General features: G+C 37.9%; 2 protein-coding genes across 2 annotated transcripts; one reads left to right on the top strand and one right to left on the bottom strand.

Moving 5' to 3' along the window:
• Positions 1 to 90: 90 nt before the first annotated feature.
• LOC128543377 (palmitoyl-protein thioesterase ABHD10, mitochondrial-like) lies at positions 91 to 9,409 on the bottom strand. The gene is made up of 5 exons (XM_053513781.1): positions 9,157 to 9,409; positions 8,313 to 8,499; positions 5,047 to 5,158; positions 2,914 to 3,051; positions 91 to 1,065 (listed from the first exon to the last, which is right to left on the bottom strand). Exons 1-5 carry the CDS (start codon positions 9,248 to 9,250, stop codon positions 688 to 690), a joined length of 909 nt encoding a protein of 302 aa, XP_053369756.1. The 5' UTR covers positions 9,251 to 9,409; the 3' UTR covers positions 91 to 687.
• An 8,938-nt stretch (positions 9,410 to 18,347) lies between these two features.
• LOC128542567 (interferon-induced protein 44-like) lies at positions 18,348 to 25,927 on the top strand. Its single transcript, XM_053512484.1, has 7 exons — positions 18,348 to 18,882; positions 18,964 to 19,015; positions 19,501 to 19,696; positions 20,431 to 20,583; positions 21,352 to 21,523; positions 24,770 to 24,870; positions 24,982 to 25,927. The coding sequence occupies exons 1-7, from the start codon at positions 18,423 to 18,425 to the stop codon at positions 25,138 to 25,140; spliced, it is 1,293 nt and encodes a 430-aa protein (XP_053368459.1). The 5' UTR covers positions 18,348 to 18,422; the 3' UTR covers positions 25,141 to 25,927.
• The last annotated feature ends 455 nt before the right edge of the window (positions 25,928 to 26,382 follow it).

Here is a 26,382-nt window from a genome sequence, read left to right as displayed (position 1 = left end):
AAAAAAAAAAAGTTCACAAAGAGATCCAATTGCAGCTTCACATCAGGCTTTAAACTGTATTGTGGTTATTGTAGTACACTTTAATAAGCCTTCATTACTTTGTAATTTATTTTATTTACAATTTGTTGATGGAGATTCTGCAGTTTTGTTACAGTAAAGAAAATGACAATTTAAACATTATATGTGTTGTATGCTTTGTTTGTCTCATTAGCAATAATGCACACACAACAGAGTTTAGTCATAGACTCCTCACTTTAATCAGTACACACGAACTTCAACATGAACAGGTGGTGCATGCGCAGTACGTCTGTGGGCATACCCACTAGTACCACCCACTGCATATACTACAAATAGTTTAAATTATTTAGTATAGTGGCTGACAGAGGTCCTAGGGATGGATCGCCACTGAGGAGCTTCAATGCACGTGGAGACAGCAGGGTAAGAGGAAAAAAATATTAATAATAATAAAAAAAGAGAAAACAGAAAGGTGTGAGCAGTTCAGGACAGCCTGCTCAGATTGAAATAGAAATTGAAGGTAAATAATTGTTTTTTATTGAAAGTTGGTGGTTTATAATTTAATAGTTTTTAATAGTTTGTAACAAATGTAGTAAATTGAGTAGTTGTTTGTTGTTGTTTTATAAGTTTATACAAGATTGCAATATAGTTGTTTAAAAACAATATAGTTGTTTAAAAATGGGGTTCCAGCTGTTTCCATCCTGGCTGCCAGTCCATGTAGGTCAGTGTGCTGATGAGGTCATCGAGGGTGAACACCATGAGACTGATGTCATCTTTGTCGGCCATGCGATGCTGCCCGAGGCGCCGGAGGATGATGTCCACGTCCTTGCTCAGCAGGCGCTCTGCCACCTGCATGGAGACGTGCCACGGCACATCCTCATCCTTCATCCCGTGGATGAGACGTACGGGGCAGGTGATGGGGATGGGGCCGTTCAGCAAACGGTGGTTTTCTGCTTCCTTCAGCAAGTCCATGCTAACAGTGTACATGCCTTCATTGTTGCTTTTGGTCGGGATCGTCCACACGCCCTGGTCTTCTACTTCCTTTCTTTTCTGACGAACGGAGAACATAAGAAATGAGGCAATATCACGGATATCTGATCTTCTAGTCATTTCTATTTTATTATATATATATATATATATATATATATATATATATATATTCCTTTTTTTTAATCTGCCTTCTGTACAGAGTACAAGGTCAGAGCGGGAACTTAGCCAACTTGACATGAATTAGTTTATTCTACAGCCTGTAGTTTGTTTTCATTTCCATATGGTATTTTTTTCAGGAGGAAAAAACAGTGAATTCCCCCTTGTGTTTGTACAACCCCTGGCAAAATGTTTTTATTTAACATTCCAACCTTCTGACTTTTCCGTTTTTTTTTTTTTTGTTTCTTAGTCAATTGCAACTGTTTCTGCAGATCAAGCAGAGAAAAAAAATATAGAATCGCTCAACTCTAAGGAAAATATTATGAAACAAAATCACTACAGTAAACCACTAGTACTTTTTTGCACCACCTCTGACTTTTATAACAGCTGGAATTCTTTGAGATATTGATTTAACTGGTGACAAACAGCATTCTTTATTAATCCGACTACAACCTTTTCTTATTGCAGTTGTCAGATCAGCTTTCTTTCATTTCCACCATAGATATTCAATTGGATAGACCCCCAGACTGTTTACAGGCTATTATTATTATATGTCTTTATTAGAGGGAGGAGTTTATGGCTTTTGCCCTAGGGCAAGAGGCATTATCATCGTGAAGATTTTGTCATTACCACCAAACATTCTTTAAATTGATGGAATAAGATTAAGTGTCTGAAATCTCAATATAAACTTGTGCGTTTATTGAAGATGTAATGACCCTCCTCTCCCCGCACCATCAAGGGTTGTGGAGGTTTACATATTCTTTAGCCAGTCATCTTCATATTTTTATTGCAATGGCACCAAACAGAAGTTCCAGCATCATCACACTGCCCAATGCAGCTCGTGAATCATTACTGAATATCACTTTCATTCAGTCATCCACAGTCCAGGATTGCTTTCCTTTAACCCACTGTCACCTTGTTTTATTCTGTTTAGGTGTTAATTCCCTTTTCCAACCTTCCCATTTGATTTGTACTTGGTCCAGACATTAGCCACAGCTGACTGGGAACAACCAACATCTTTTGGAACATTCCGTGATGATTCACCTTCTAGAAAATGTTTTATAATTCTCTTCTTTGTTTTAACTGACGTCTCTCATGCTGGAGCCATGATTTATGTCAATCAGCTTGGTGCGGCGTCTCACTAAGGTGTGCAAGCACTCCTTCTTTTAACTGCAGACTAAACAGCAGAGGTAATAAAGATTTAGAAAGAGTTGCAACTGACTATAGTTTCCTTTTGTTTTTTTCTTTTTTAAGTGTTTCTTTAAGCCAGAAGGTTGGACTGTTAAATGAAAATATTTTTGTGGCATGTCTGCACAATTTAACAATTGAATGAACATTTTCCAAAAGCGGTGATTCCTTACTCTTTGCCAGGGGTGGTACTCTCTCCATTCCTTTACATGTAAGACAGCATGCCATGATAAAAAATATCCTAACTACACTTTATATGCTGTTTTGTATCATAGCCCTGCCACATGCTTGATTCTGATTAGTGTTGATTAATTTTCTGACCTAAAAGATTTTGTAAGGTGATGTTTATCTAAAAATAAATGCAAATAATGTTTGCATCACTAAAAAGTCTTTACATTTTGTTAACTGCATTTATTAGTATTAGTATTACTGTATTAACCTAAAAAGACACAGGTGAGGAAGCACACTTCTTTCACAGACAACAGATGTACTTATAAATATTTCTCTGAGTTCAGGACAGTTTGTGGTGCTGTGTGCGTGTCATGGAGCTGACGTGCTTCTTACCTGCAAAGGAAGTGATTTAAATGCTGTGAGAAAATGATCAGCTGCTGTTGAAATGCCCAAGAGACCGCTAGTCTTCTTGGGGCGAGCATTAGCGGCGAGCAGCATTAACCAGCCGCCCATGCCGGAGCCAACCAGAATCTACATGCAAAAAAAATATAAAAAAATATTTATATAAAATAAATGGTGGTGTAGTGGTTAGCACTGTCGCCTTGCACCTCCAGGGTCTGGGTTCAATTCCCAGCTAGGCTCAATTTCCGTCTGTGTGCATGGAATTTGCATGTTCTCCCCGTGCTTGGTGGGTTTACTCTGGTTTTTTTTCCACAGTCCAAAGACATGTAGGTTAGGTTAATTGGTGTTCTCAAATTTCCCATAGTGTGTATGTCTGTGTGCCCTGCAATGGATTGGCACCCTGTCCAGGGTGTACCCTGCCTTGTGCCCTAAGTCTCCTGGGATTAAGCAGTAATGACGATGAGAGAGTGAGTGATACCTAACACACAGACAGACATCAGCCAGAACATTACGACTAATATTAAGAATCGAGTAACATTTGTGCCATACAGTAAGTATATCGGTAAGTCGTGGCTGCCGATGAAACCCTTTTGCCGGTTCACCGTTTTTCCTTTTTTGGACGTCTTTCGTAGGTCCTGGCCATAGCAGACCAGGAACATCCTTAAAGAGCAACATTTAGGAGCTGCTCTGACAGAGTCGTCTAACCATCACAATTTGGCCCTTGTCAAAGTCACTTACATCCTTACACTTGACCATTTTTTTATGCTTCTCACACATCAACTTTTGGGACAGATGGTTCACTTGTTGCCTAATAGATCTCACTCACTTCCAGATGCCACTGTAACAAGGTGTAACTGTAGCCTACTGTGACAAGGGTCAAACAACGATGTGTGATGTGATCAGTCAGGGCAACTACAAAACAAGTGAAGACTGGCCCATGTAGTTGGATCCAATGGAAGAGCTGCTGTAGCTCAAACTGCTGAAACGGTTAATGCTGGGTTGCTATATAAAGGTGTCAGAACACACAGTGCGTCGCTGTTTTGGTAGAAAAATGAGGAACCTACTTAATTTTAGGCGGGTGCTCATAATGTTATGGCTGATTGGTTTATATTACAGCATCATACCAAAATCAAGATTCAGACATTTGCATTTGCAGAAAAATAAGCAGTTGTCTGAAAGGATGTATCTGCAGAAACTCTGGATATCTCAATCTATTTATCTATCCATCTACAGGGCATCTGGAAAGTATTCAGCCTTATGTTTACAGCCTTTTTCCAAAACCACAGGTGTATATATACACTACCGTTCAAAAGTTTGGGGTCACTTTCTAACTCCATTGATTTTTCCTGATTTTTATTTCTTTCTACATTGTAAAGGAATGCTGAAGGCGTCCAAAAAAGGAATTAATCTCCTTTGAACAGTTGATATTGAGATGTTTCTGCTACTTCTGCTCTGTAAAGACTTCATAACGCCTCTAATCTGAGGTGCTGTTAATTGGTCATTTTTCAGGCTGATAACTCTAAATGAACTTCTCGTCTGCGGCAGAGGTAGGTTTTGGTCTCGCCCTCCTGGGATGGCCTTCATGAAAGCCAGTTTCATTATGGTGCTTGACGGATTTAGCAAATGCACTTGACAATACTGTTCTTGCAAGAACTATTACAGAAAGGCTGACCTCTGTGTCTTAAAATAACAACTAACTGTTGGTTTTCTTGTTGTTACATAATTACCTAATCCCATATGTGTTTATAGTTTTGAAATCCCCAGTATTGTTGTAGAATGTAGAAAATAAATCACTAAACAAAAAAAGAAATTTGCAGGTTTCCTAAAACTTTTGAACAGTAGTGTATATACTGTACAGTATACACACATCCACGTCCATATCTATCTATCTATCTATCTATCTATCTATCTATCTATCTATCTATCTATCTATCTATCTGTTTGTCTGTCTGTCTATCTGTCTATATCAGTAGGATCTCAGATTCCTTAAGGGTACTTTATTTTTCTTTCATTTAAACCATTCAAAGGTTCAATACAAAAAGAACAGACCTTAAATTAGTTGAATCTTGTGTTAAATCTGCCAACAATTCATGTGTTAACAGGAAAATATCATTAAGATCTCACCTGAGGCCCTTCTGCAACTTCATCCAACATAAAAAGAACGTCCTTCTTCCAGCTTCCAATCGTTCCCTCAGAGAAAACTCCTTCTGATGCTCCATGACCGGAATAATCAAACCTGCACAAGCACACAAACCGATTAATATTCTGCACCAACATTCATTTAGAGATATGACAGAGGAGTATATTCATTATGTAAGGAATAAAATGGGTGTGCTATTACAGAAAAATAATCAATGACACAGTAATAAGATGAAGTGGAGTCACTATTATTAACTTGAAGTTAATTAATTGTAATAAAAGAACACCCTGAAGTGTTTTTATTATTATAATTCTTAATGATTATTTTTTTTTAATTATTGGTTTATCATTACACTTAGGCCTTGTTTACACGGGCGTATTTTTGGATAAACGAACTTGTTCTGAACGTCCTAGACGTTTATGTTGCGTTTTGTAGTGGCGCTGGATTGACTTCTACACTGGCGTCCGTTTGTCTCTGTCTAACGTCAGCCTGCAGCCCAAATTGTAGTTTGTGTGTTAACCTGTGGGGGCAGTGTCGGGAACTGGATATGAAAGCCCACCGCTACCGGGTTCACTCTCTGACTGCACAACGTCGGATTAAAGAAAGTTTTTTTGTGGTTTATCAAGAAATACGAAAATTTCCACGTATGTTTTTCAACAATTTATTTAATTTTATTTTGCCTTTTCCGCATTTCCCTATGTATAGCATGTAGGATCATGGGATATATCTGGTCCTCCGAAACGTTAAATGAACGTGAAGAGAACGCACTAAAAGCAGTTTTCTTACGTTCATTGGGTTTTGAACGCTAAGAAAAAGCTGCATGCAAAGTTTTTTTAATGTCGTATAAACGCGCAGCCAAACAAACGCACGTCACCAAAGCCCGTGTGAACACTTTCATTGACTCCCATGTGTAGAAAACACTCGCCGCTTGATCCGCGCTCACCGGACGCTACGAACGCAAAAAAAACGCTTAATTTTAACGCCCGTGTGAACAAGGGCTTAATGTTGTAGAACAACTGTTTCCTGTCTACGCTCATTTAACTGCAGTTTTATTGTCACTCCTTCACCGGTTTTTAGTTTTACTCTCTAGTGACATTAATAACCCAAAAGAAAGTAAACACATTACCAATATCAATATCAATATCAATGATTGCCTACTCAGCGGGCACAACACATGTAATCCACGTGGATTTCTGGTGGATATTTGGTGAAGTGGTGGATCCACCAATTTTCACCTGATATCCACGTTGATTCCACGTGGTTTTAGGCACGTGGAAAACCTGTTCTAAATTAATGTGGAATCCACATGGAGTTTTAGTTCTACATTATTCTTCGTGCATTTCCACGTGGATATCACGTGGAAAATAATTTCGTACCACCTATTGATGGTTGCTTGATCTAATTTTAAATGCATATTTTGTATGCTTTTACATAAATGTGACAATCATTAATTAACATTAAACACACTCTAAAATAAAATGACGCATATGACGCGTCCAATGTGTTCTAAAGTTGAACACATGAGCCAAAATGTGTTCTAAAATGGCATGTTTATGTTCACATACGGAACATGAGTATTCTGAAGTTGCGCATATGTATTTAAATCTAGAACACATAAGTTTAAACACAGAACACAGATGTCAGATATTTACTTAAAAAACAGTATATATACTTTATATATACTTTTATTCAGTATAAATAATACATCGGACGTGTGCAAATTTGTTTTTGACAGTTTTAGATTGAATTTGTATATACATTATGCTAAAACAATATACCATTCTACCATTTTTATCAAATTATACACATACACTTTTTAAAAATTTGTTACTGATCGCTTAAATGCCACATCTGACTACAACGTACACTGGATTTGCAAACTAAAAAGAAGTTTAGAACACCAATGTGCTATTAGAGGCGACACATAGGCGTCGCTGCGCAGAGTGACTTTGCAGTCTAGCGAGTGGTACTGAGCATGCGCAGTGATCAGCCTTTCCTGGATCCCGTTTTTTTTAAGTGGAAGCGCGAAACATTTATAGCTAATAAAAAGAAATTAGAAACTTCGAAATTTGTTTATATTTGTGGTCTGCTGAAGTTACAAAGTACCCATGGCAATTGTGTTTCATACAGAGAACATTTATGTGTGATGTTACAGGGTGAACACTGAGGTAAATAATAAGCAGTAATATTCTAGTATGTTCTGTGGCAGTTTGTGTAGGTTCTAACCGACGCGGTTAGCTTGATTGTGAATCTATGTATGTAGCTAACGTAGGCTTCAAATCATAACAGGCAATTGCAAATGTTAATTTGTCAAAAATCATAAAAACAGGCTATAGTATTTGATGAACAGGTATATTTTGTCATAAATGCAGCACCATCACCATGTATAATATATTGTATGCACTGAGGAGTTCTGGCAGTGAACACTAACATTCACTTGCAGAATGTTCCATTCCATCGTAATTGAACGGTGCCTTGTGGTCGTGTCTTTTTTTATATTAACACAATGATTGTATTGATAAATTGCAGTCCATGCATCTAAATTATACTAAACATTTTTGTCCTTTGACAGACAGTGTAGTAAAGGCGCATGATGTTACAGAAGCCTTTGCCCTCAGCTCCATTGCCAATCGGTTACGAAATGCACCTAAGAGGAAAGAAAGGCTGGATGCAGTGTAATTTATTAAGTGTTAAGTAAATGTTTTTGTAATTTTGTTTCTTTTGCTGTTTGAGACAGTTGTCTATCTTCTCTTAGATGTTTTGTTTGTTTAATTAGTCTTTTAGTATTCACATTTTTATGGTATTTCAGTATTATGCACTACACCCAGTTTTTATGTGCATTTTGTATTGTTTGTTTTGAAATATGAATAAATTATTGGTTATTACAACTTTTATGTGATTTGTGTCTGCTTTACACAGGATGTTGTAGACATTTTAAACTTTGCAGAATTTACATTGAACACAACACGTATTCCATGTGTCAAATCCACGTGGAATTCAACTTGCCTTTTACGCCTAAATTACCCGTCTTTTCCACGTGGAGAACATAGTCTTCTTTATGTGGTTTCCACGAGTTTGTGCCCACTGGGTAGTTTTGTTTTGTTTGTTGTTAGGCATTTAAGTAACCATACAAGGCCAGTAAAAAACCTGTTATTCCAGAAACTATAATGTAGTCGAAAGAGAGCAAATATAATGTTCGATAATACAACATTTTAGAATTTCATCCAGTTTACAATTAAAGCGTGTTTACCTGAGATATGAAAAACCTAACGCCCTGCAGAAGTCGTCTAAAACTTCAGCTTTTGGTTCGTTCATGTTAGAGCCGTAACCAGGCAGGAACATCACACCGGGACTGTTTCTTTTCTCTTTGCGATAGGCCAGCTTCGAGAGGTCCGGCCGGGAAACATACTGGATCGTACTGGACTTCTGTCGGACTCCTGTGCTCATATAAAAGAGAAGTGTTTAAAAAAGGCTAGAACATTTCTTAGAGTGTTATATAACAATTAGGGAACACCACACTTCAAAACTAAGTCTGTTAAAATTATATTATTGAAACCCGGCATCCCGTTTACGTTTTTAAGTGTATACTAGTACGGCTGCTCACTCAGTAAATATAGGGTACATAAACTAATCCAACTATGGTAAATAACATATTTATAAGTTAAACAATAAACACTGTAGGTGGAAATTAGACCAGTCGAAATCCGCTTAGATTCAATTGTGACTAGTGTAGTGACAGCACCTTCACTCAGAAGCCTACATCCAATTCAACGTCAGCCTGAACAGGCGCACTTTCCACACGTCACACCCAACTACACACAAACAGGGCCGAAGCCACTAACCAAAACACCTTTCCCCAACATGGTGAACACACCGACATCCCCGCAAGGCATGCTGGTCGTCAGCCGCCGCCCCGCCCACGCCACAATATATTAAAAAAAATATTTTAACATATGGCATATTTATCTCCCAAACTAGTACATTCTTAATTTCTGTCTAATAAAACATCTAATTTTCTTGCTTTATAACAGCCGTTCATTCATTTCACGTCATTTCTGTATAAAACAGCAGTCAGTAAACCTGTTTGTACTAACCCTGGAGACATGTAGGTGAAAGAAGCCGCACTGCTCCATAACCCAAAGCCTGAAAAGCTCTTCTTCGGCACCGTGTTAACGCCACTGCTGCCATACTGCGGCGCGCGGCGCTTACCAAGGAAATATCACGTGAATTTACTGGGCTGCAAGGCAAGTCACTCCGGACCACGCCCACTCCGCAATTGAGAAATGCGATAAGACGGTGTAAAAAGTGTGCGTTTATTACCCTGAAATAAAGTCGTCCTGTACTTGTCAATAAACCCTTAGTTTTAAAGTCTATTTGGAGATCGTTACAGCGACCCTGGCCAGAGACTACTGTTAAACGTAATAGTTTCTCAGCGTTACACTGTTGTCATGGCAACGTCAACAAACGGTTAATAAAAAAAAAAAAAAACACTGTAAAGGAGCAGCAGAAGCTGAAAATAAAACTGTGTTCTCGCATAGAGGTAATATTCTAACAGCTTTGGAGTTTTCTGAATCAGAGATTCTTTGAGACTTTTCTTGTCTTCTTTGAATACAAGAAAGAAGGGTATACTATTAATAAACTGAGATTTATGAATAAAAAAAGCAATTACAAAGACTAAAACCTTTATAAACTATTTATCTCCTCCTTCTTTTGTTTTTTAAAAAATCTTTAAGTAATAAAAAAATTGACAGGATAGATTGTGCAGTATAGAGTGTAATATAGTTTTTCGCCCAGCACATATGTAAACATGTACAGAGGTAATATGATTAAAAATAATTAAAATTGAGTTTACCAACTTCCCAATCATGACTAAGCAAAAAATTTGAAAATGGCCACCTAGGCAAAGAAATAGCACAGATACACATGATCACATGTTTTTATGATTGTTTTAAATTGTTTTTATGATCAGGTTTTACATTTTTCCAATGTAAATATCATATTCTTGTAGTGGTAAAACTTACCCTTCATAAAATTTGTGATAACTTGTGTTCTACCTGACATATCCAAAAAAACTAAATACATACTTTGAAGTCTAAAACCTCCCAGTTAACACAGACCAGTAAGGCTTCTAAATAACAAAATTGTTATTTATTGTTATTGTTAAATCAGTTTTAAAAAACTATTTTTGTTTCCTTCAGATAGAATTTATATTGTTAATTAATTGCCCCAGGCAATTTATTTTAAATGTAGATTTCAGAGTTGTAAAGTCAAGAAAATTAATTCCACCACATTCCTGTGTATTCATTAATACATTATTTTTGATGTAATAAACATTGAACATGAAAAACAATAATAACCTTCAGCCTTAAAGAACAAAAAATCTCCTCTTAAAAGATAAATTTCTCTGAAGCCATACATTAAATTTCTTTGGAGTTTTATTAATAATGGAAAAAAAAATTGGAAGGGCATCTTGTTTTGCAATTTTTAATTATAAGAACTTTAACAACTATGTTACCTGATTTTTAACAGGAACATTGCAAATAAATTGAGTTTTGCAATTCTTTATTGCATTAACTCATATTTGTTTATATTCAAGCATAAACCAGATGTTTAAAACAACCAGATAAAATAGTATTCCATTTCATGGTTATAGGTTTGCTATATTATTATACAAAGTTTTAGCTGTTTTGCAGAAAAAGGGCCCAAAGCCAATCCAGTGCTTTCAGAATACACTTATGCTCAACACAGTAAAATGCTTTGTGAAAATCAAGAAATAAAACAAAACCCTCAGTTTCAATGAGGTCACAATAATTAAATAAATCAAAAACAAGTATAATATTGTTTATTATATGTTGATTTTTCATAAATCCAGACTGTGTTTTAACTATAATTTAATATAGAACATCTTAGACTTGTTTAATAAAAGAGTAAGACCAAATTGTTCTAACCATTATTAAGAAAAGATATAGTAGAGTATAATATCTATAATCTCTATAATCTCTATATAATTTCAATAATCCTTCACTAGTATTTAATATTCTTATAATCTTTTCTTAATTTTTCAATACATACATTTTTTGAGTAATGTTTTCAGTCTAAAAAATTATGCAGAATTTTGTTTGAGAAAATGGAGAAAGCGGCATGGCTGGCATTTTACTTGCATTTTTACATGTGACATCTGAACAGCCCATTAGGGCATTATGTACCTTTTAATTTAAAAACATTTTGATATTACATGGTCTTGTTTTGCTGTCCTTTAAGGTCAGTTTGTTTAATTGGATCATTCAGGCATAAGTTTGCTTATTTAGTTTGTTTAGCATGAAAATTAGTCAATGAAGCTTTTCTCTTGTAGTTATAATTTTTTCTCATAACATCTGTAAACTTTTTAATGTTGAATGTTGGAGCTGTTTTGGTTTACAAGTGATAACTAAACGGTGATACTGTTTTTAACCAGGCTTGACTATATTTTGTCTCAGGCTGCCTTAAACAGGAATGTAAGTTGCTTGTAAGTTATAAGCAAGTTTAATAAAAATCATCCACTTAATATCCTCAACTGTTCTTTTGACCTTGAATAGAAATCAGATCCAGACCTTTGAATGTTAAGTTTGAGAACACCGGTGGTATCAGATGTCATTATTTCACTGTTTCCTTGGGTAAACTAGCAAAATATCAGTTTGCTATTAGTATTAATATTAATATGCTGTTTTCCTGAAAAATAATACAAATATTTATTTACTACTCATTTGGTTGATCAATGTTGATAGATCAAAAATATACTTGTACAGTCTGAAAAAAATGTATATAAATGCATCTTTAATTAAATAAATTTTCTCTGCAAACTTGTGTTCAGTAAGGAGCCACCCACCCACTAACACTAAAAAAAAGAGTCACTGTTGGTTAAACAAAAGTTTTCATTTTCTGCTTCGAGGGGTTTTGCCTACTCTGTCTGTTACACTGCCCTCTTCTTAGTGTTTTAGGTAATGTTAGGAGAGAGAAAAGAAAGGCAGAAAGAAAGAAAAAAAAAGGCAAATAATGAACTGGAAAATCGACTCAAACCAGAACAGTGGCTAACTAATGCTCTTATGGAAGAATGAGCAGAGTCTAGCTTATTACGGGTGGGGGTCAAAATTATATTTCTGCTTAAATATACTAGACGGTTGTGGTGCATAACAATTTAACTGAAAATTAGAGAATCACTTTAAAAGGGAACACATTAATTATAATATAAAAACAATCTATTAAACTTTTTACATCCTGGACAGTGTGTCAAACCCGGACTCTGGAGGTGCAAGACAACAGTGTTAACCACTACACCACCATGCTGCCTTCTCGCTGAGCAATAATATTTTATATGTTTAAATGTTTTTTATTTTCTGATTATTTCAGTGACTAGTCAAGAAAACATATTTATAACGAAGTGACAAGTTCAGTACTCTTTGTTGTGGGCTATGGCTGCAAGCTTGAAAAAATTCTAATTCAGTGGAGCATCCAGCACTAAACCAAGCACCTCCTGGGCTCAGCCCTGTTAGTGAGCTAAGCTCTAGCTATACCACTACTTCATCTTTGGACGTAATTGGATAAGATGGATGTTGCAGACTTTAAAACCCAAATTCTCATATCCCTTAAGAGTGACATACGTATTATCTGTGATTAAATAAGATTTGAGAAGTGCACTGGCTGAAGAACTTACCTCTATTAAGGGTAATTTACAGATGCTCAAGGCTGAAATCACCAGTTGTGGTGCATCAACACATGCTGAAATGGACCAGATTTCGGTTAGTGTGAAGGACCTGAAAGCCAAACTGTCTTCATTGTCAGATGAAGTGGTTTCAATACAAAATACAGTAATGCAGAACTGGTCAAACTGAGAGCAAGGTAGGATGATATGTAAGGGAAAATGTGGAGAAGGAACATCCTAATTCTGGGAGTTTCACCAGGTCCCTATCTAAATTACTGACTGAAGTTCTGCAGATGGATAAGGACCTCTTTATTGACCACTTGTATAGAAGTCCCACTCCTGAAAAACAGGGCGGGAAATCGTGCACCATTGTTGCTAAGTTACACTACCATCGGAAACTGCGGAGTGCAGGTCCCGAGCTCCACTTCGCTTAAACAAGGAGCAAATAGCTATATTTCCAGTCAGTCCATATCCCCAGTGCAGCATCTAAAGTCAAGTCAAGTCAAGTAGGCTTTTATTGTCATTTCAACCATATACAGTTTAGTGCAGTAAAACAAAAAAGCATTCCTCCAGGACCAAGGTGCTACATACAACATAAATTTACAACATGAATTAATAAAAAAAACAACTACCTAATTAAGTAAGAAACCTAATTAGCTGACTAGCTGAGACAAAACAGGTTAATGTTATAAATTAACTAAAACTATCTAAGTCCTATACAGAAAAAGACAACATAAAGTGCATGTTCAAATGTGCAAACAAGAATGACAACATGAGTTTTTGTGCAAATAAGCAGAGAACCCTGATGATCTTCCTGGCTGTCTGCTGTAGGGTCTTGAGGTCCGAGATGGCACAATTCCCAAACAAGACAGTAATGCAGCTGCTCAGGATGTTCTCGATAGTCTCTCTATAGAAAGTGGTAAGGATTAGTGGTGGAAGCTGGGCCTTCCTTAGCCTTATTAGGAAAAAAAGATGTTGTTGGGCTTTCTTGTGCAGAGAGCTGGTGTTGAGGATCCAGGTGAGGTTCTCCTCCAGGTGGAGCACAGGAGAGACAGGTTGTTGTCTTTACACCAGTCCGTTAACCGCTGCACTTTCTCTCTGTATGCTGACTCCTTGTTCTTGCTAATGAGACCAAAGTCATGTCATCAGCAAACTTGATGATGTGTTTGGAACTGTGTGTTGCTACACAGTCATGACTCTGCAGTGTGAACAGCAGGGGACTGAGCACACAGCCCTGATCAGGTGTTGGGGGATGATAGTATTGATAAAATATTGAACTGTAATCTATGTACAGCATTTGTAAAGCGTTTGATGAATTGAAATTTGATTTTGGCCCTAAATTATATCATGATAAAAGTACTATACTCATCCCCACTGGCTGACATTCAGGCAAATAATAACGTATCCTCTATTTTTGAGCTTCAGTGTGGTATAAGACAGGCGTGCCCTTTATCACTCCTTCTCTTATCTTTGACTAGTGAACCACTGGTTATCGAATTAAGGGAAAATGCCAAAATTATAGGGAGGATGTGGAATACGGTGTGTATTTATGCTAAAGACATGCTGCTGTTTACGTTTGATCCTTTACATAGCCTACCAAAACTGTGAGGACCTCCTAAACTTTTTTCTCTCTCGTGGGGATGTAGAACACAAAGTCTCTCTTTATGCTAATGACATGCTGCTCTTTATGTCTGATGCTTTACATAGCCTACTGTCACATCTGTACCACCACGGTCCAGGAAAATAAGATCTGGGTCTCCGGAATACTGAGCCGCAGCTTTGTCCCCCCCCCCCCCCTAGTGTGGTAAGGTGGTACTGTAGGTCTCCCCATCAATAATGATGTGCACCTGTGTCTCTCGTTTTCACTAAAATATGTGCGTTGGAACATGACACCTACCTAAATTGTGAGGACCACCTGAACTTATTTTTTTATTTAATTAAACTATTTTAACCCATAAAAATTAAGATTTAAGTGGGCAAAGCATACAGATGCACGATACACTTCTCGAAAGTTTGTAGCATGAAATAACTATTTCTTTATTCATTTTCTATTCTATTTTCTACAAAATACTACATGGAAGGTTTCCAGAAATAAGGGACAGCCGGGGTGGGGGTCAAAGTTTAAAAAATCTAGTCAGATACTTGAGTACTGGCCTGGTAATGCTCCTCTTGATGTGGCTCATCAGACATTGGAAAAAATGGAACAAATGACTAAAATTGCTAGAATGTCCAAAGAGTCAGTTAAACACAGTAGTGATGAGCAGTTAAGAGCTAAAACCAGGTTTTCCAGAAATAGGTCTCCCTGTGGCAAAGCATCTCAAAGGAGGAAACTCAGCATTTGGTCAGGTTTTTAAAGTTACTTGTCCCCAGCTTTCTGAAAAACAACAATCCCCAAAGCACTGAATATTCATTTCAATTAAATTTTATTTGTATAGCTTTTAACAACTGTCATTATCGCAAAGCAGCTTTACACAATTAAAATAATAATTTAAGTTTGTATGGAATGCGAATGTCTATGAATCAAAATGGTCAGATCGTCCCTGATGAGCAAGCCGAGGGCAACAGTGGCAAGGAAAAACTCCCTGAGATGGCAATAAGAAGAAACCTTGAGAGGAACCGGTCTCAACAGGGAACCCATCCTCATTTGGGTGAAGGGATTTGCTGGTGTGTTTTGGGTCATTGTCCTGCTGCAGCACCCAAGATCGCTTCAGCTTGAGTTGACGAACAGATGGCCGGACATTCTCCTTCAGGATTTTTCGGTAGACAGTAGAATTCATGGTTCCATCTATCACAGCAAGCCTTCCAGGTCCTGAGGCAGCAAAACAACCCCAGACCATCACACTACCACCACCATATTTTACTGTTGGTATGATGTTCTTTTTCTGAAATGCTGTTACTTTTACGCCGGATGTAATGGGACTCGGACTTGTCTCGTCGGTCCACAAGGTATTTTCCCAAAAGTCTTGGCAATCATTGAGATGTTTTTAGCAAAATTGAGACGAGCCTTAATGTTCTTTTTGCTTAAAAGTGGTTTGCGCCTTGGAAATCTGCCATGCAGGCCATTTTTGCCCAGTCTCTTTCGTATGGTGGAGTCGTGAACACTGACCTTAATTGAGGCAAGTGAGGCCTGCAGTTCTTTAGATGTTGTCCTGGGGTCTTTTGTGGCCTCTCGGATGAGTTGTCTCTGCACTCTTGGGGTAATTTTGGTCGGCTGGCCACTCCTGGGAAGGTTCACCACTGTTCCATGTTTTTGCCATTTATGGATAATGGCTCTCACTGTGGTTCGCTGGAGTCCCAAAGCTTTAGAAATGGCTTTATAACCTTTACCAGACTGATAGATCTCAATTACTTTTGTTCTCATTTGTTCCTGAATTTCTTTGGATCTTGGCATAATGTCTAGCTTTTGAGGTGCTTTTGGTCTACTTCTCTGTGTCAGGTAGATCTTATTTAAGTGATTTCTTGATTGAAACAGGTGTGGCAGTAATCAGGCCTGGGGGTGACTACAGAAATTGAACTCAGGTGTGATAAACCACAGTTGTTATTTTTTAACAAGGATTTGTTTGGATTTTTTTTTCCCTAAATAATAAAAACCATCATTTAAAAAATGCATTTTGTGTTCAATTATGTTATATTTGACTAATAGTTAACGGTTTTTGATGAGCAGAAACATTTTGTGTGACAAACATGCAAAAGAATAAGAAATCAGGAAGGGGGCAAATAGTTTTTCACACCACTGTAATTGTTTCCTTGATTTGATGTCAGTTTTATTTATGAGGAGATTTTGCGCAGTGGTCGACGTACTGTACATACAGTAAACTAGTGACTGTGTTAATGTGGAGTACTGGACTTTTTGCATGCATGTACATACATGCGCAGTTACGCACACATTATGTGAATGAACAGAGGTGACTGAATGTACTACTAAGCTCACTGCTGCTACATACTGTACAAACTCTGACGACACAGACGACGCAGACAGTGACTGCTGTTTCGGACAATACCCGTCAGACTTCTACAAAGCGCAACAGGTATTGACGTTTTGTCTAGGCTTCTGATTGGCCCCCTGTTGATTAGGTAGGCTCCTAACAGCACTTAACAGGGCGTTTTGCGTTTTCATGTGGACAAAGATATTTTTAAAACGTAGGCTGTGTGGACAGAACTATTTTTAAAAATTAAGAAGAAAAATCTCAGGTAAAAATACCTGGCTATGTGTGGACATGGCTTGAGAGAAGATGTCGACAGTAACGTGTTTACAATGTGCTGTTATGTCTGTATTTTTACAGTTCAGCAGTAAAGAGAGGAACAATATTTATGTCACACTGAGTCTTTATTGAAATGTGCTACACTACCTTTCATTTCAATGGTATTTACTCAACTATATACGTATACTACTCTCACTCACTCATCATCATTAAATAAAATAATAATAATTATAATAACAATATAAACAACAAACAGCAACAACAACAATAATAATAATAATAATAATATACTTGGTTGATGATTCATGGTGTGATCCTGTAAAGACAATCCGTCAACTGCTATTTCAGAAAGTTAGAACCAGATTAATGGAGAATTGTCATGACTTCCATAGGGAGGAGACGAACGCAGGTGCAGGTTTAAGGAAAACAGGGGTTTATTTGTGGAAGGAATAACACAAAGCACAAAATAAAACAGAAACAAACAAAAACACTGGACGGCTTAGTAGCCGTATTCCCAGGCTGGCTCTGCAGGGGGCTGTCTAAAGTGCACTTGAGAATGCGTGTACTCCCTTCTTTCACGGGAAATAAACCACAAAGCTGAATGACTTTTCCAAAAATAAGTATAACCTTAATGAAGGTCCTTTTTTTCCCACCGCCACTTCCTGCAGACGCCACTCAGTCCTGGGAGAAAGAGAGAGAGAAACATACAAAGGGGTGAGAGACAATATAACGTGCACATTATAACAGTGACACAGGAGGTAGACACAGGTGACTTCAGTTTAGTGTTTGATTAACTTAATGGGGAACAATACCGACATAGACACACTAGGGGGAGACAAAGCCACGGCTCAGTAATCCGGGGGGGCCCGAGCTTACTCCCCAGGACTGGGGTGGCCCAGATGTGACAAGAATATTGTTTTTCATTAGTCGAGTACATTAGTGAAGTTTCATTAGTGAAGAATTAAGACTGAGAAGCAACAAAAAAAATTCTAGAATTTTTCAATATTGAGTGGTCCAATTTTTTTTCCTCTATACAGTATGTGCGGAAGAAAGCAGTTAATTAAAAAAAAAATGTATTTCAGGTATTTAATGTATTTGAGAATGTTCAGCTATAAAATGAAAATTATTTGGTGCAAACATCATCCAAGTTAATCTATAATTGTTAACAATGGTTTAAAATAAATAAACATTTTGATCCGTTAAAAAAATATTTAAAGACTCATTAGACTACTACTCCATTTTAAAAATCTATTTAAAAAAAAAAAGGTCATGATGTTTGTGTTTAAGGTTCTTGGAATGTTTATCCCCAAAGCGTTTTAGAGAGCTCTGGGCTAAATGCCAAGTTTCTGTTTCATCAGAAGCTGAAAGTGTGTCTGCTGTTTTACTTTCATTTCATCACTGGCTTGCAACTGTTCTCTCGTGCTGCACATCCTTTACAAGCTTCCTTGTTCTATTTGTATCTGACTGAATAATCAGACTTATGGCTTCCATCGCATCTTCACTAAGTGCTGAGAATGAGGTAACTTTACAGAAATCTTTCTCCAGTCGTGTTTGTTTTCATCTCCTGTACAAGAGCAGTCATCATGGAGCCACTATTGACCAGCTCCTCAGCAGGTTTGACAAGCATGGGAAATATCTGCTCATAGCATTTCTGAAGCTGGGGTCCGTCAGAGGCGCTTTCATGAGTAAACCTCTAACGTGTGGAAAGGAATACTCAGATGATGAAATGTTTTTTTTTAAAATGGAGACTCACCACAAGGTTCATGATCGGCAAATCACACCTGTTAATGTGGATTCAAGTACAATCACTTTTGGAAACAAATTTATTTTAAAGTTGGAGGAAGGCTTCTGGTATGGGAGCTACTGGGAAGATGTGCGTTATGGCAGAACCTGGCCACAGTATGTTTACTGCATAGATGTGGAGCTGCACCGTGTCCAAGGTACATTGTACCACAGATGTCAAACTACAAACTTTTTGTGGCTGCTGCTTATAAGATTAAGGTGCTTATTCTTTTTTGCAGATCTAGGTGACATTTTGCCCAAACCTTGGAGAGAAGTGTTATGGAGTGATGAGTAAGTCTCTCTCTCTCTCTCTCTCTCTCTCTCTCTCTCTCTCTCTCTCAGTGTACTACATATTTGCATAAAATTTGAAAATATGTGTAAAACACACTCTTGGCCATGCTGATATATGATAACACTAGTTTGAATTACTTTTATGTAAAAGCAAATCTTGTGTTTATTTTTTACATACTGTATATCTAGATACATACTTTCCAACACAATGTGGTAACGCTAGTTGTGTTGCGGTTTGTAACCCATTGGACTTGGATCTTCCCATGGATCTTTTAGCAAGATAATGACTGCAAAAACACAACCAAATCAGTGTTTGGCTATGTCCTTCTGAAATAGCAGATTTTATTTGTTTTACACATATTAATTAATGCTCATTATTGTTAAGGCCAACTAATCTATACAGTATATTCTATGCAGGAGATAAATGACTGTAATTTTGTAAATTTTGTAAATGTTCCTCTCTCTCTTTCTCCCTCTGTTTAAAGAACAAGGGAGAACCTAAGGCAGGATTTTGTCTCTTACAAGCCATTTTTGGAGTCTCTACCCCAGATAAAGGCTTTACTTCTGGGCCCAGTGGGTTCTGGGAAATCCAACTTCATCAGCTCTATCAAATCCACAATGTACAAACGCATAGTGCATCTGCCCAATGTCGGCTCATCTGTGGAGGGGTTCACTAAGAAGGTTTTAGAAATGTCTATGCTAATTCTATGTTCATATAACCAGTCAGAAGTAACTCAATTCCAACTTTTTTTTTTTTTTTTTTTTTACTCTAATGTGACACAGATCAGATTTTTTGTATGGCTGTCTGAATGCATAGCCATACAAAGTAAAACTGATGTTTTCTTTAAATCTGGTTTTCTATCACTCATATGGACCTCAATAAATACAGCCCAAAACCGCTTACTGTCTTCCAGAGCAAACCATATCATAAACCAAATATGAACCATATTTTTGCCGAAATCACATCCATTGTTTTAAAATAAATGAGTGGTCGCATGACCTCATGACTTGATTGACCAAATGGCTTGAGCAAAAACATATCAATGTTTGCATGTGCCATTTCAGAGGACACATGCACCCACATTCAGTGTCAGAGTCAGATAAAATTCACTTGTAATTATGAACATGAACCCTCATGATATGCAAATCTGTTCTGGCCAAAATATCGGAATTGAGCAACATGTAGCATAACTTTAATTTTGAGGCAGATTTTCAGTTGTTGAAATAACCTGTGTGCATCTCAGTCCTACATATTTTTGTGTCTCCATTTAAAAGGAAAAACAAATTTAGGACTACATGCAGATTAGTGGTCACTGACAAAATTGAATAGAACAGAATATTATAAAGGACAGGATGTAAGTCAAAGTGTGCTTTCTCTCCCTTACTCTGCTTTACCCAAATTTTCTTTTACTCAGATGACAACCTATGATATTCGCGTAAACCAGCGAGGATCTCAGAGTGCTCTGAGCCTATGTGATGTGATGGCATTGGGAAATGATGACTCTACTGGTCTCTCTTACAATGATGCACTTGCTGTCATCAAAGGCCACGTCCCAGAAGGATATGAGGTACTACATTTCAAATTTAAATTGTGAAGGGATAGGGTAGTTATTGTTACCTCCTTTAGGGCAAAATTATGATAATATTCTGTATTAGCAGCATTCTCATATTAATTTATGTAATACATTTGGCAAAATCCTTATGGTGTCATTCAGACCAATAAATTTAAATGAAAAATGAAATTTAAGTGTACTGCGTTTCAGCTTACACACAGAAACCACCACCATCCCCACCACAAAGAGAAATAAAGGGCATAAATAGAGGACAGTATGCTGGTTCACATTATTGATTTTTACTCTGATCATCCCTCCTTTACCTCATCATAAATAAATAATCACCCCTAAAATATTTCCGTTTTCTAGGATGCTTAAAGTGGTCCTTTGGTATATAGGCCAAAAAAGATGTGGTGGACTGAGACAGATCAGAATAGTAAAGGAAATGTCACTTCATACACAAATGCATTATCATTGAATAGTTAACATCATGTGATTTTGCCATGCTATCCTGCCTAGTCCATTTGGAGTACCTTTAGACACTTCCTTCTGGTTAAATATGTGGCTACCAGTCATTAGCACCAATGATGATGATGACCCACCAAGGGCAGTTCTCCTTCCTCCAATGTGAGCTATGTCTGACAAACTGCCAGCTGGGCAGTAGCTCTAACTGATACCTGAAAAATGTTGATAAAATGAAAAGTGTTAAGAAATTAGATGAAATATCTTTAGCCTAGGTGTGTACATTTTATTTGCCAGTAAGTATTTTGTTTTTGGCTCCAGTTTCAGAAAGGTGGTACAATCAGTGATATTGTGAGTGGCTACATAGCAAATCCCTCCCTGAATGAACAAATTCACTGTGTCCTCTTCATACTTGATGCCACCAAATTGACGTCGTACCCCAGCAGCCTAGAGTCCACACTTAGGAAACTTCATTCTGCTGTATCAAACCTGGGTTAGTGCACATCTCATTTTTCCAGTTTTATAGATTCATAGCTAACAAACAGGCAGCCAGGAAGAGGACAAATTTTATTTAAATATCCTGCCTACTATTATCTATCCCATGGACCTCAGTGACTTCCTTCTATAAATCAACCTACTAAACAATATCACAGGAGAGGGAATGCTGTTATGATTATTATATGCATGACTGTGATCATGTTATAGGCACAAGGGCATGGCCCAGATACCAAGGAATCACAGCCACGCAGATATTTAGCATAGCAGCACAGTGTGAAATTGCTTTTACTACACCTAATCTTACTGGTACTATGTAGCCAAAATTTGAGGAGAATAAAACATGGATTTTGTGAAAAGTCTCATAAGTTTCTCTCTGTATTTCTATATTTCTATTTTTTTCTATCTTTATATTTCAGCTCTGCTAACTTTGGGGTTCCCGAAAATAATTAAATGGAAAGATCTAGGGTGTACAATCCATTGGTTCACACATGAAGTAGGGCATTTGATGAGGCAATTTGGAAGGCGATTTAGAATTCAGTCTTAGGTTAGGAGCTAGTTAGCTTAACCATATGAACACTGACAGTTCAGAGGTGATTTGGAACAACTTAAAAACAAATATTAAGTGTTGCTTACTATCACAATGTTATTAGATCGTTTCCTTGCTGTAAGTGCTTTCGTAACTGGTTTTGAATGTCTTTTTGGCAATTGGTCTATCCTCAGTACTGGGCACCTTAAAGATTTACTTTTACCCATGCTTGTGACTGACAGTTGTTGTGATTAATCATTATTATAACACATATACAATGGATCCTCGGATTGTGAAGAATGGGGTTTGCGAGTGTTCCGCAAGACGAGCAAAGATTTTTAATAAATTTTTACTTGAAAAATAAGCAAGTCTTGGTTTACGAGTACCAAGTATCATGCATGCACTTCTTGTTTTAACGCCGAGAGTCACGTGATCACACTTGAGCCAATGTTTTTTTTTCTCTCTTGTGCTGCGGAATTGTGGATAATCATCACCTTTGCTCGGTCTTAGTGCACGTCTCTCACTGTTATAATCAACATCTGTGCACGCATGTACTGTTTACTGTAACACTGTGGCCACGTGTGTGCGTGTAAAACATATTGTGGCGTGGGCGGAACAGCGGCTGACAACCAGCATGCCTTGCGGGGATGTCGGTGTGTTCACCGTGTTGGGGAAGGGTGTTTGGGTTAGCGGCTTCGGCCCTGTTTGCAGACTGCATGATCCTGCCTTCAACGTCCGCACCGTTACTGGGGGCTATGTGAAGGTACGGTAGAAACCTCGACGCCGAACATTCTCCCCGTGCAGTCCTCCGGGCTTTCTGGCGGTGATCAGCTGTCCGAGCCAGCGTGCAGCCGAGTTACTGCAGCACCCAGAGCGTCACCCGCAGTCGCTTCGCCTGTGTCACAGCTGGACCGTGATCCGCTCATCGCCAAGCAGAAGGGCCCCACCCAGCGCTCGCGGGCACCGCTGCAAGACTTTCGGGTGGGGGCACCTATGGGGCGTATGGGCGTGGACACACAGCCAGGGGTGAGATTTTGCTGCTGGAGAGCAGGTATGGGTGTGTTCCTCCAGAAGCAAAAGCGGGCTCTCGGACAAGCTTATGTCTTACTGGGTGGGCCCCTGTACAGTAATTGCTCGGCTCTCCGATGTTATCTACCGTGTGCGGTTGGCGGGGCGGGCACGAGTTGTGCTCCACCGGGACCGTCTTGCGCCCTATCAGCCGCACGCCGACGAAACATCGAACTCTGTGGAGGCCGGACCGCCTCAGGGCAATGTTCGCGCTCATCCCTCACCTGCCAAAGGCGTTCCCAACGCCAGCGCCGACCGCCTCCATGCGTCCGAAACGATGTTCGTCATGGTGACCCGGGACGGTCACAGCTCGGGTGGGGGCAGTGTGGCGTGGGCAGGGCGGCGGCTGTCAACCAGCATGCCTTGCGGGGATGTCGGTGTGTTCACCGTGTTGGGGAAGGGTGTTTGGGTTAGTGGCTTCGGCCCTGTTTGTGTGTGGTGTGTGTGTGACGTGTGGAATGTACTCCGGTTCAAGCTTAGGCTGAATTGGAGGTATAGGCTTCATGTGAATGTGCTGCTTATGCTTTTGTGTGACTGCGTGTACAAAATAAAGTACTCCCAGCCATAAACGGGAACACTTATCAGGATTTAAAAAAAAAACTTTTTTATAAAGGTTGAGTGCAGGTTAATTCGTTTTATTTTTACTTTATATTTTGTATTAATTATTATTTTTTTTTTTTGGGGGGGGGGTCATGTGGAACAAATAATTTAAGTTTCCATTATTTCTTATGGGAACATTTTCTTTGATTTATGAGTATTTTGGAATATGCCTATATTATATATTTGGGGTTGAATATTTGGAATCAGGAACAAATTATGCTTGCAATCCAAGGTTCCACTGTAGTTAAATGTCAAAGTGCTGTTACCATCTATATATGTATACTGTAAATTATATAACAGACTTTTAATCTTAATTCTGTAATTAATAAATTGGGATTTAAGCTACTCAAAGCCAATTGGACGATAAGAGATTTGATATGTCCATTTACAGTGTCTCAAACTTTATGTCCTAGGTTGTAGTTGTCAATGATAATGGATAAGTTTAAGAACACCTACAGTACTTATTTACAACAGTACTAGACTCTCTGCGTGTATAGCCATTTGAAGTAGAAGTGATGTCTTTCTCTGGGGGAAAAATGTTCCAAAGACATAATTTTATTATCAGTATCTTGATGCTAGGTTAGATATTTGGCATAACAAGCAAGAGGGTTTAAGGATTAAGGTTTTCAAATCCCAGTCAGTCAGGCGGGTATGGCAAGCATGGCATGGAGGGCATGGCAGGTCAGGCAGGGAAGGCATGCAGGTTATTTTATTAATCCCAAAGGAAAACTGTAATACAAATAAAAATATAATTATACTTGTAATTATATAATTGTAATTATATTAACAATTATAATTTAAATTGCAGTTACATTGTGAACTAGCGGCCAGTTTACAGATTATACAACATATAAGCCAACAATGTAAAGAAACATATTAAGGCTAGGATAACAACAACAACAACAACAAGTAGGGTAAATTTATTTTTAAAAATGCATATCCAAGTATTACTTCCAGGGGAGTGTATGCAAAGTTTTTTTCTAAAAATTATGACTTTTGGTACTGGAGTAGCCTTGTCTGATTGTGTTGTTCTTTCACACACTAAAGGTATCCCTCAGCTGATTTTGCTCACCCATGTGGATCAGGTGAGCCTGGCAGTACAGAAAGACCTGAGTGACGTCTACTACAGTTTAACTGTGCAGAATAAGGTACTACAATCAGGCCTGCATTAATTACGAAATTTACCATGTTTAACATGGCTTACAGCATGTGCACTAAAATGGCGTTTACTTTTGTCCTATATCTGTTTTTATCCGAAGATGAAAAAAGCAGGGGAGATGGTAGGATTGCCGTTGTCCTACGTTCTTCCTGTGACGAATTATGTTTCCCAACTGACAGTGGACTGCAACACCGACATCCTGCTCTTGAATGTGGGGATGAGCATCCTACAGGCTGCGGATGACGCATTTGAAGATTAACACCATATTCCTGCCCCTCTATCAATAAAGTGCATCAAAGAAAAATCTGTTTATGATGAGAAATCTAGCGCAAACATTTAGATTTACGACAAAGAAATTAGTAACAAGTCGGGGTAGGATTCAAAATTAATTAAATGTGTTCAGGCTTTTTTTTTTCAACACTTTGACAACACAAGGATTTGTACAAACAAATAAACATTTTATTAATATACAAGCACTACATACAATACATCCTTAAGTTCTACAAGTAGTATATTCTAGACTAAACTACTACAGTATAATATATCATTCATTCATTTGAGCTGGGGTGAGGGTACTGGGGGTGGCACAGGAGGTGGTGGGCAGCTTTCCTGTCTTATTATTTTACCCAGAAAGCCGGAAAAGTGGTAATACGTTACATTACATTATGTAAAGTAATAAGGACAGGAATCGGAGACTAGGGTGAACACAAATTCACTAAACTGATTAGATGGTGTCCAATGTAGATTCAGATTCCTGCCAATGGCTGACAGGAGTAAAACACAGTGTGGACTTTGGCTGCTGAAGACATTTTTTTTTTGCCTTCAGCAGACAAATGAAGGAGTCTCCAGTGTAAGTTCTTTGTGAATTCCTCTATGGAAAATGATTCTGTCTATTCTCATTTGTTGGTAACATGATAATATGTGTTTTGTAGCAGTTATTAAATTAATTATCTGTAATATTAGTAAAAAAATGCTATGGAACAAGAATAAACCAATGCTTTTATTTTGAGAAATAAAAAAACAAACTACACTGCTAATCTATACAACTTTACAGTCTAATTATTAAGTGTCTACATTTCTTACCCTTAACTTATGTAAATGTTTTTTGGTTTCATCTTCTTTACAAGGGCAGTTATTATGGTACTTAAGCAGTCAGCTCTTCTGCAAGTTCGACACACATGGTAAATTTTTGTTTGCAGTGTTTCTTTCATCAGAGGTCCATCTGTGGAGCTGAGTGACCCCATGAAATGCAGAATACAATTCTCTCATAAAGTGGCATTTGTGTTTAAAATAAATGGAGTACAATGCCACACCGTTTCCAGTGTTGAACAGCTGCCATGGTGAGGATCCAACAAGCTTCAGTTCACTACAGTGGGTTTGGAGATAAGATGATCTCCAATTTTAGTTTCTTTTGGAAGCTGCTTAAAACTACAAATAAGTCTTTATTTCAAGGTGTCTTTTATACTGATGCCATTAATACAGGGAATGAGTGAGGAGCCAG

This window comes from Clarias gariepinus, chromosome 2 (genome assembly GCF_024256425.1).
Source record: "Clarias gariepinus isolate MV-2021 ecotype Netherlands chromosome 2, CGAR_prim_01v2, whole genome shotgun sequence".
Classification (NCBI taxonomy): Eukaryota; Metazoa; Chordata; class Actinopteri; order Siluriformes; family Clariidae; genus Clarias; species Clarias gariepinus.
This window is presented reverse-complemented; position numbering and strand designations above follow the sequence as displayed.

What these genes read in the sequence shown, in the direction of transcription:
- LOC128543377 (XM_053513781.1), bottom strand. Translation starts at nt 9,250, where the DNA reads ATGGCAGCAGTGGCGTTAACACGGTGCCGAAGAAGAGCTTTTCAGGCT. An exon ending in TTAGGTTTTTCATATCTCAG is followed by an intron (nt 5,159 to 8,312) that starts GTAAACACGCTT and finishes GTGCTTGTGCAG; the next exon opens with GTTTGATTATTCCGGTCATG. An exon ending in AAGTTGCAGAAGGGCCTCAG is followed by an intron (nt 3,052 to 5,046) that starts GTGAGATCTTAA and finishes TTTTGCATGTAG; the next exon opens with ATTCTGGTTGGCTCCGGCAT.
- LOC128542567 (XM_053512484.1), top strand. Translation starts at nt 18,423, where the DNA reads ATGGCTTCCATCGCATCTTCACTAAGTGCTGAGAATGAGGTAACTTTA. An exon ending in GGAGCTGCACCGTGTCCAAG is followed by an intron (nt 18,883 to 18,963) that starts GTACATTGTACC and finishes TCTTTTTTGCAG; the next exon opens with ATCTAGGTGACATTTTGCCC. An exon ending in GTTTAACTGTGCAGAATAAG is followed by an intron (nt 24,871 to 24,981) that starts GTACTACAATCA and finishes TTTTATCCGAAG; the next exon opens with ATGAAAAAAGCAGGGGAGAT.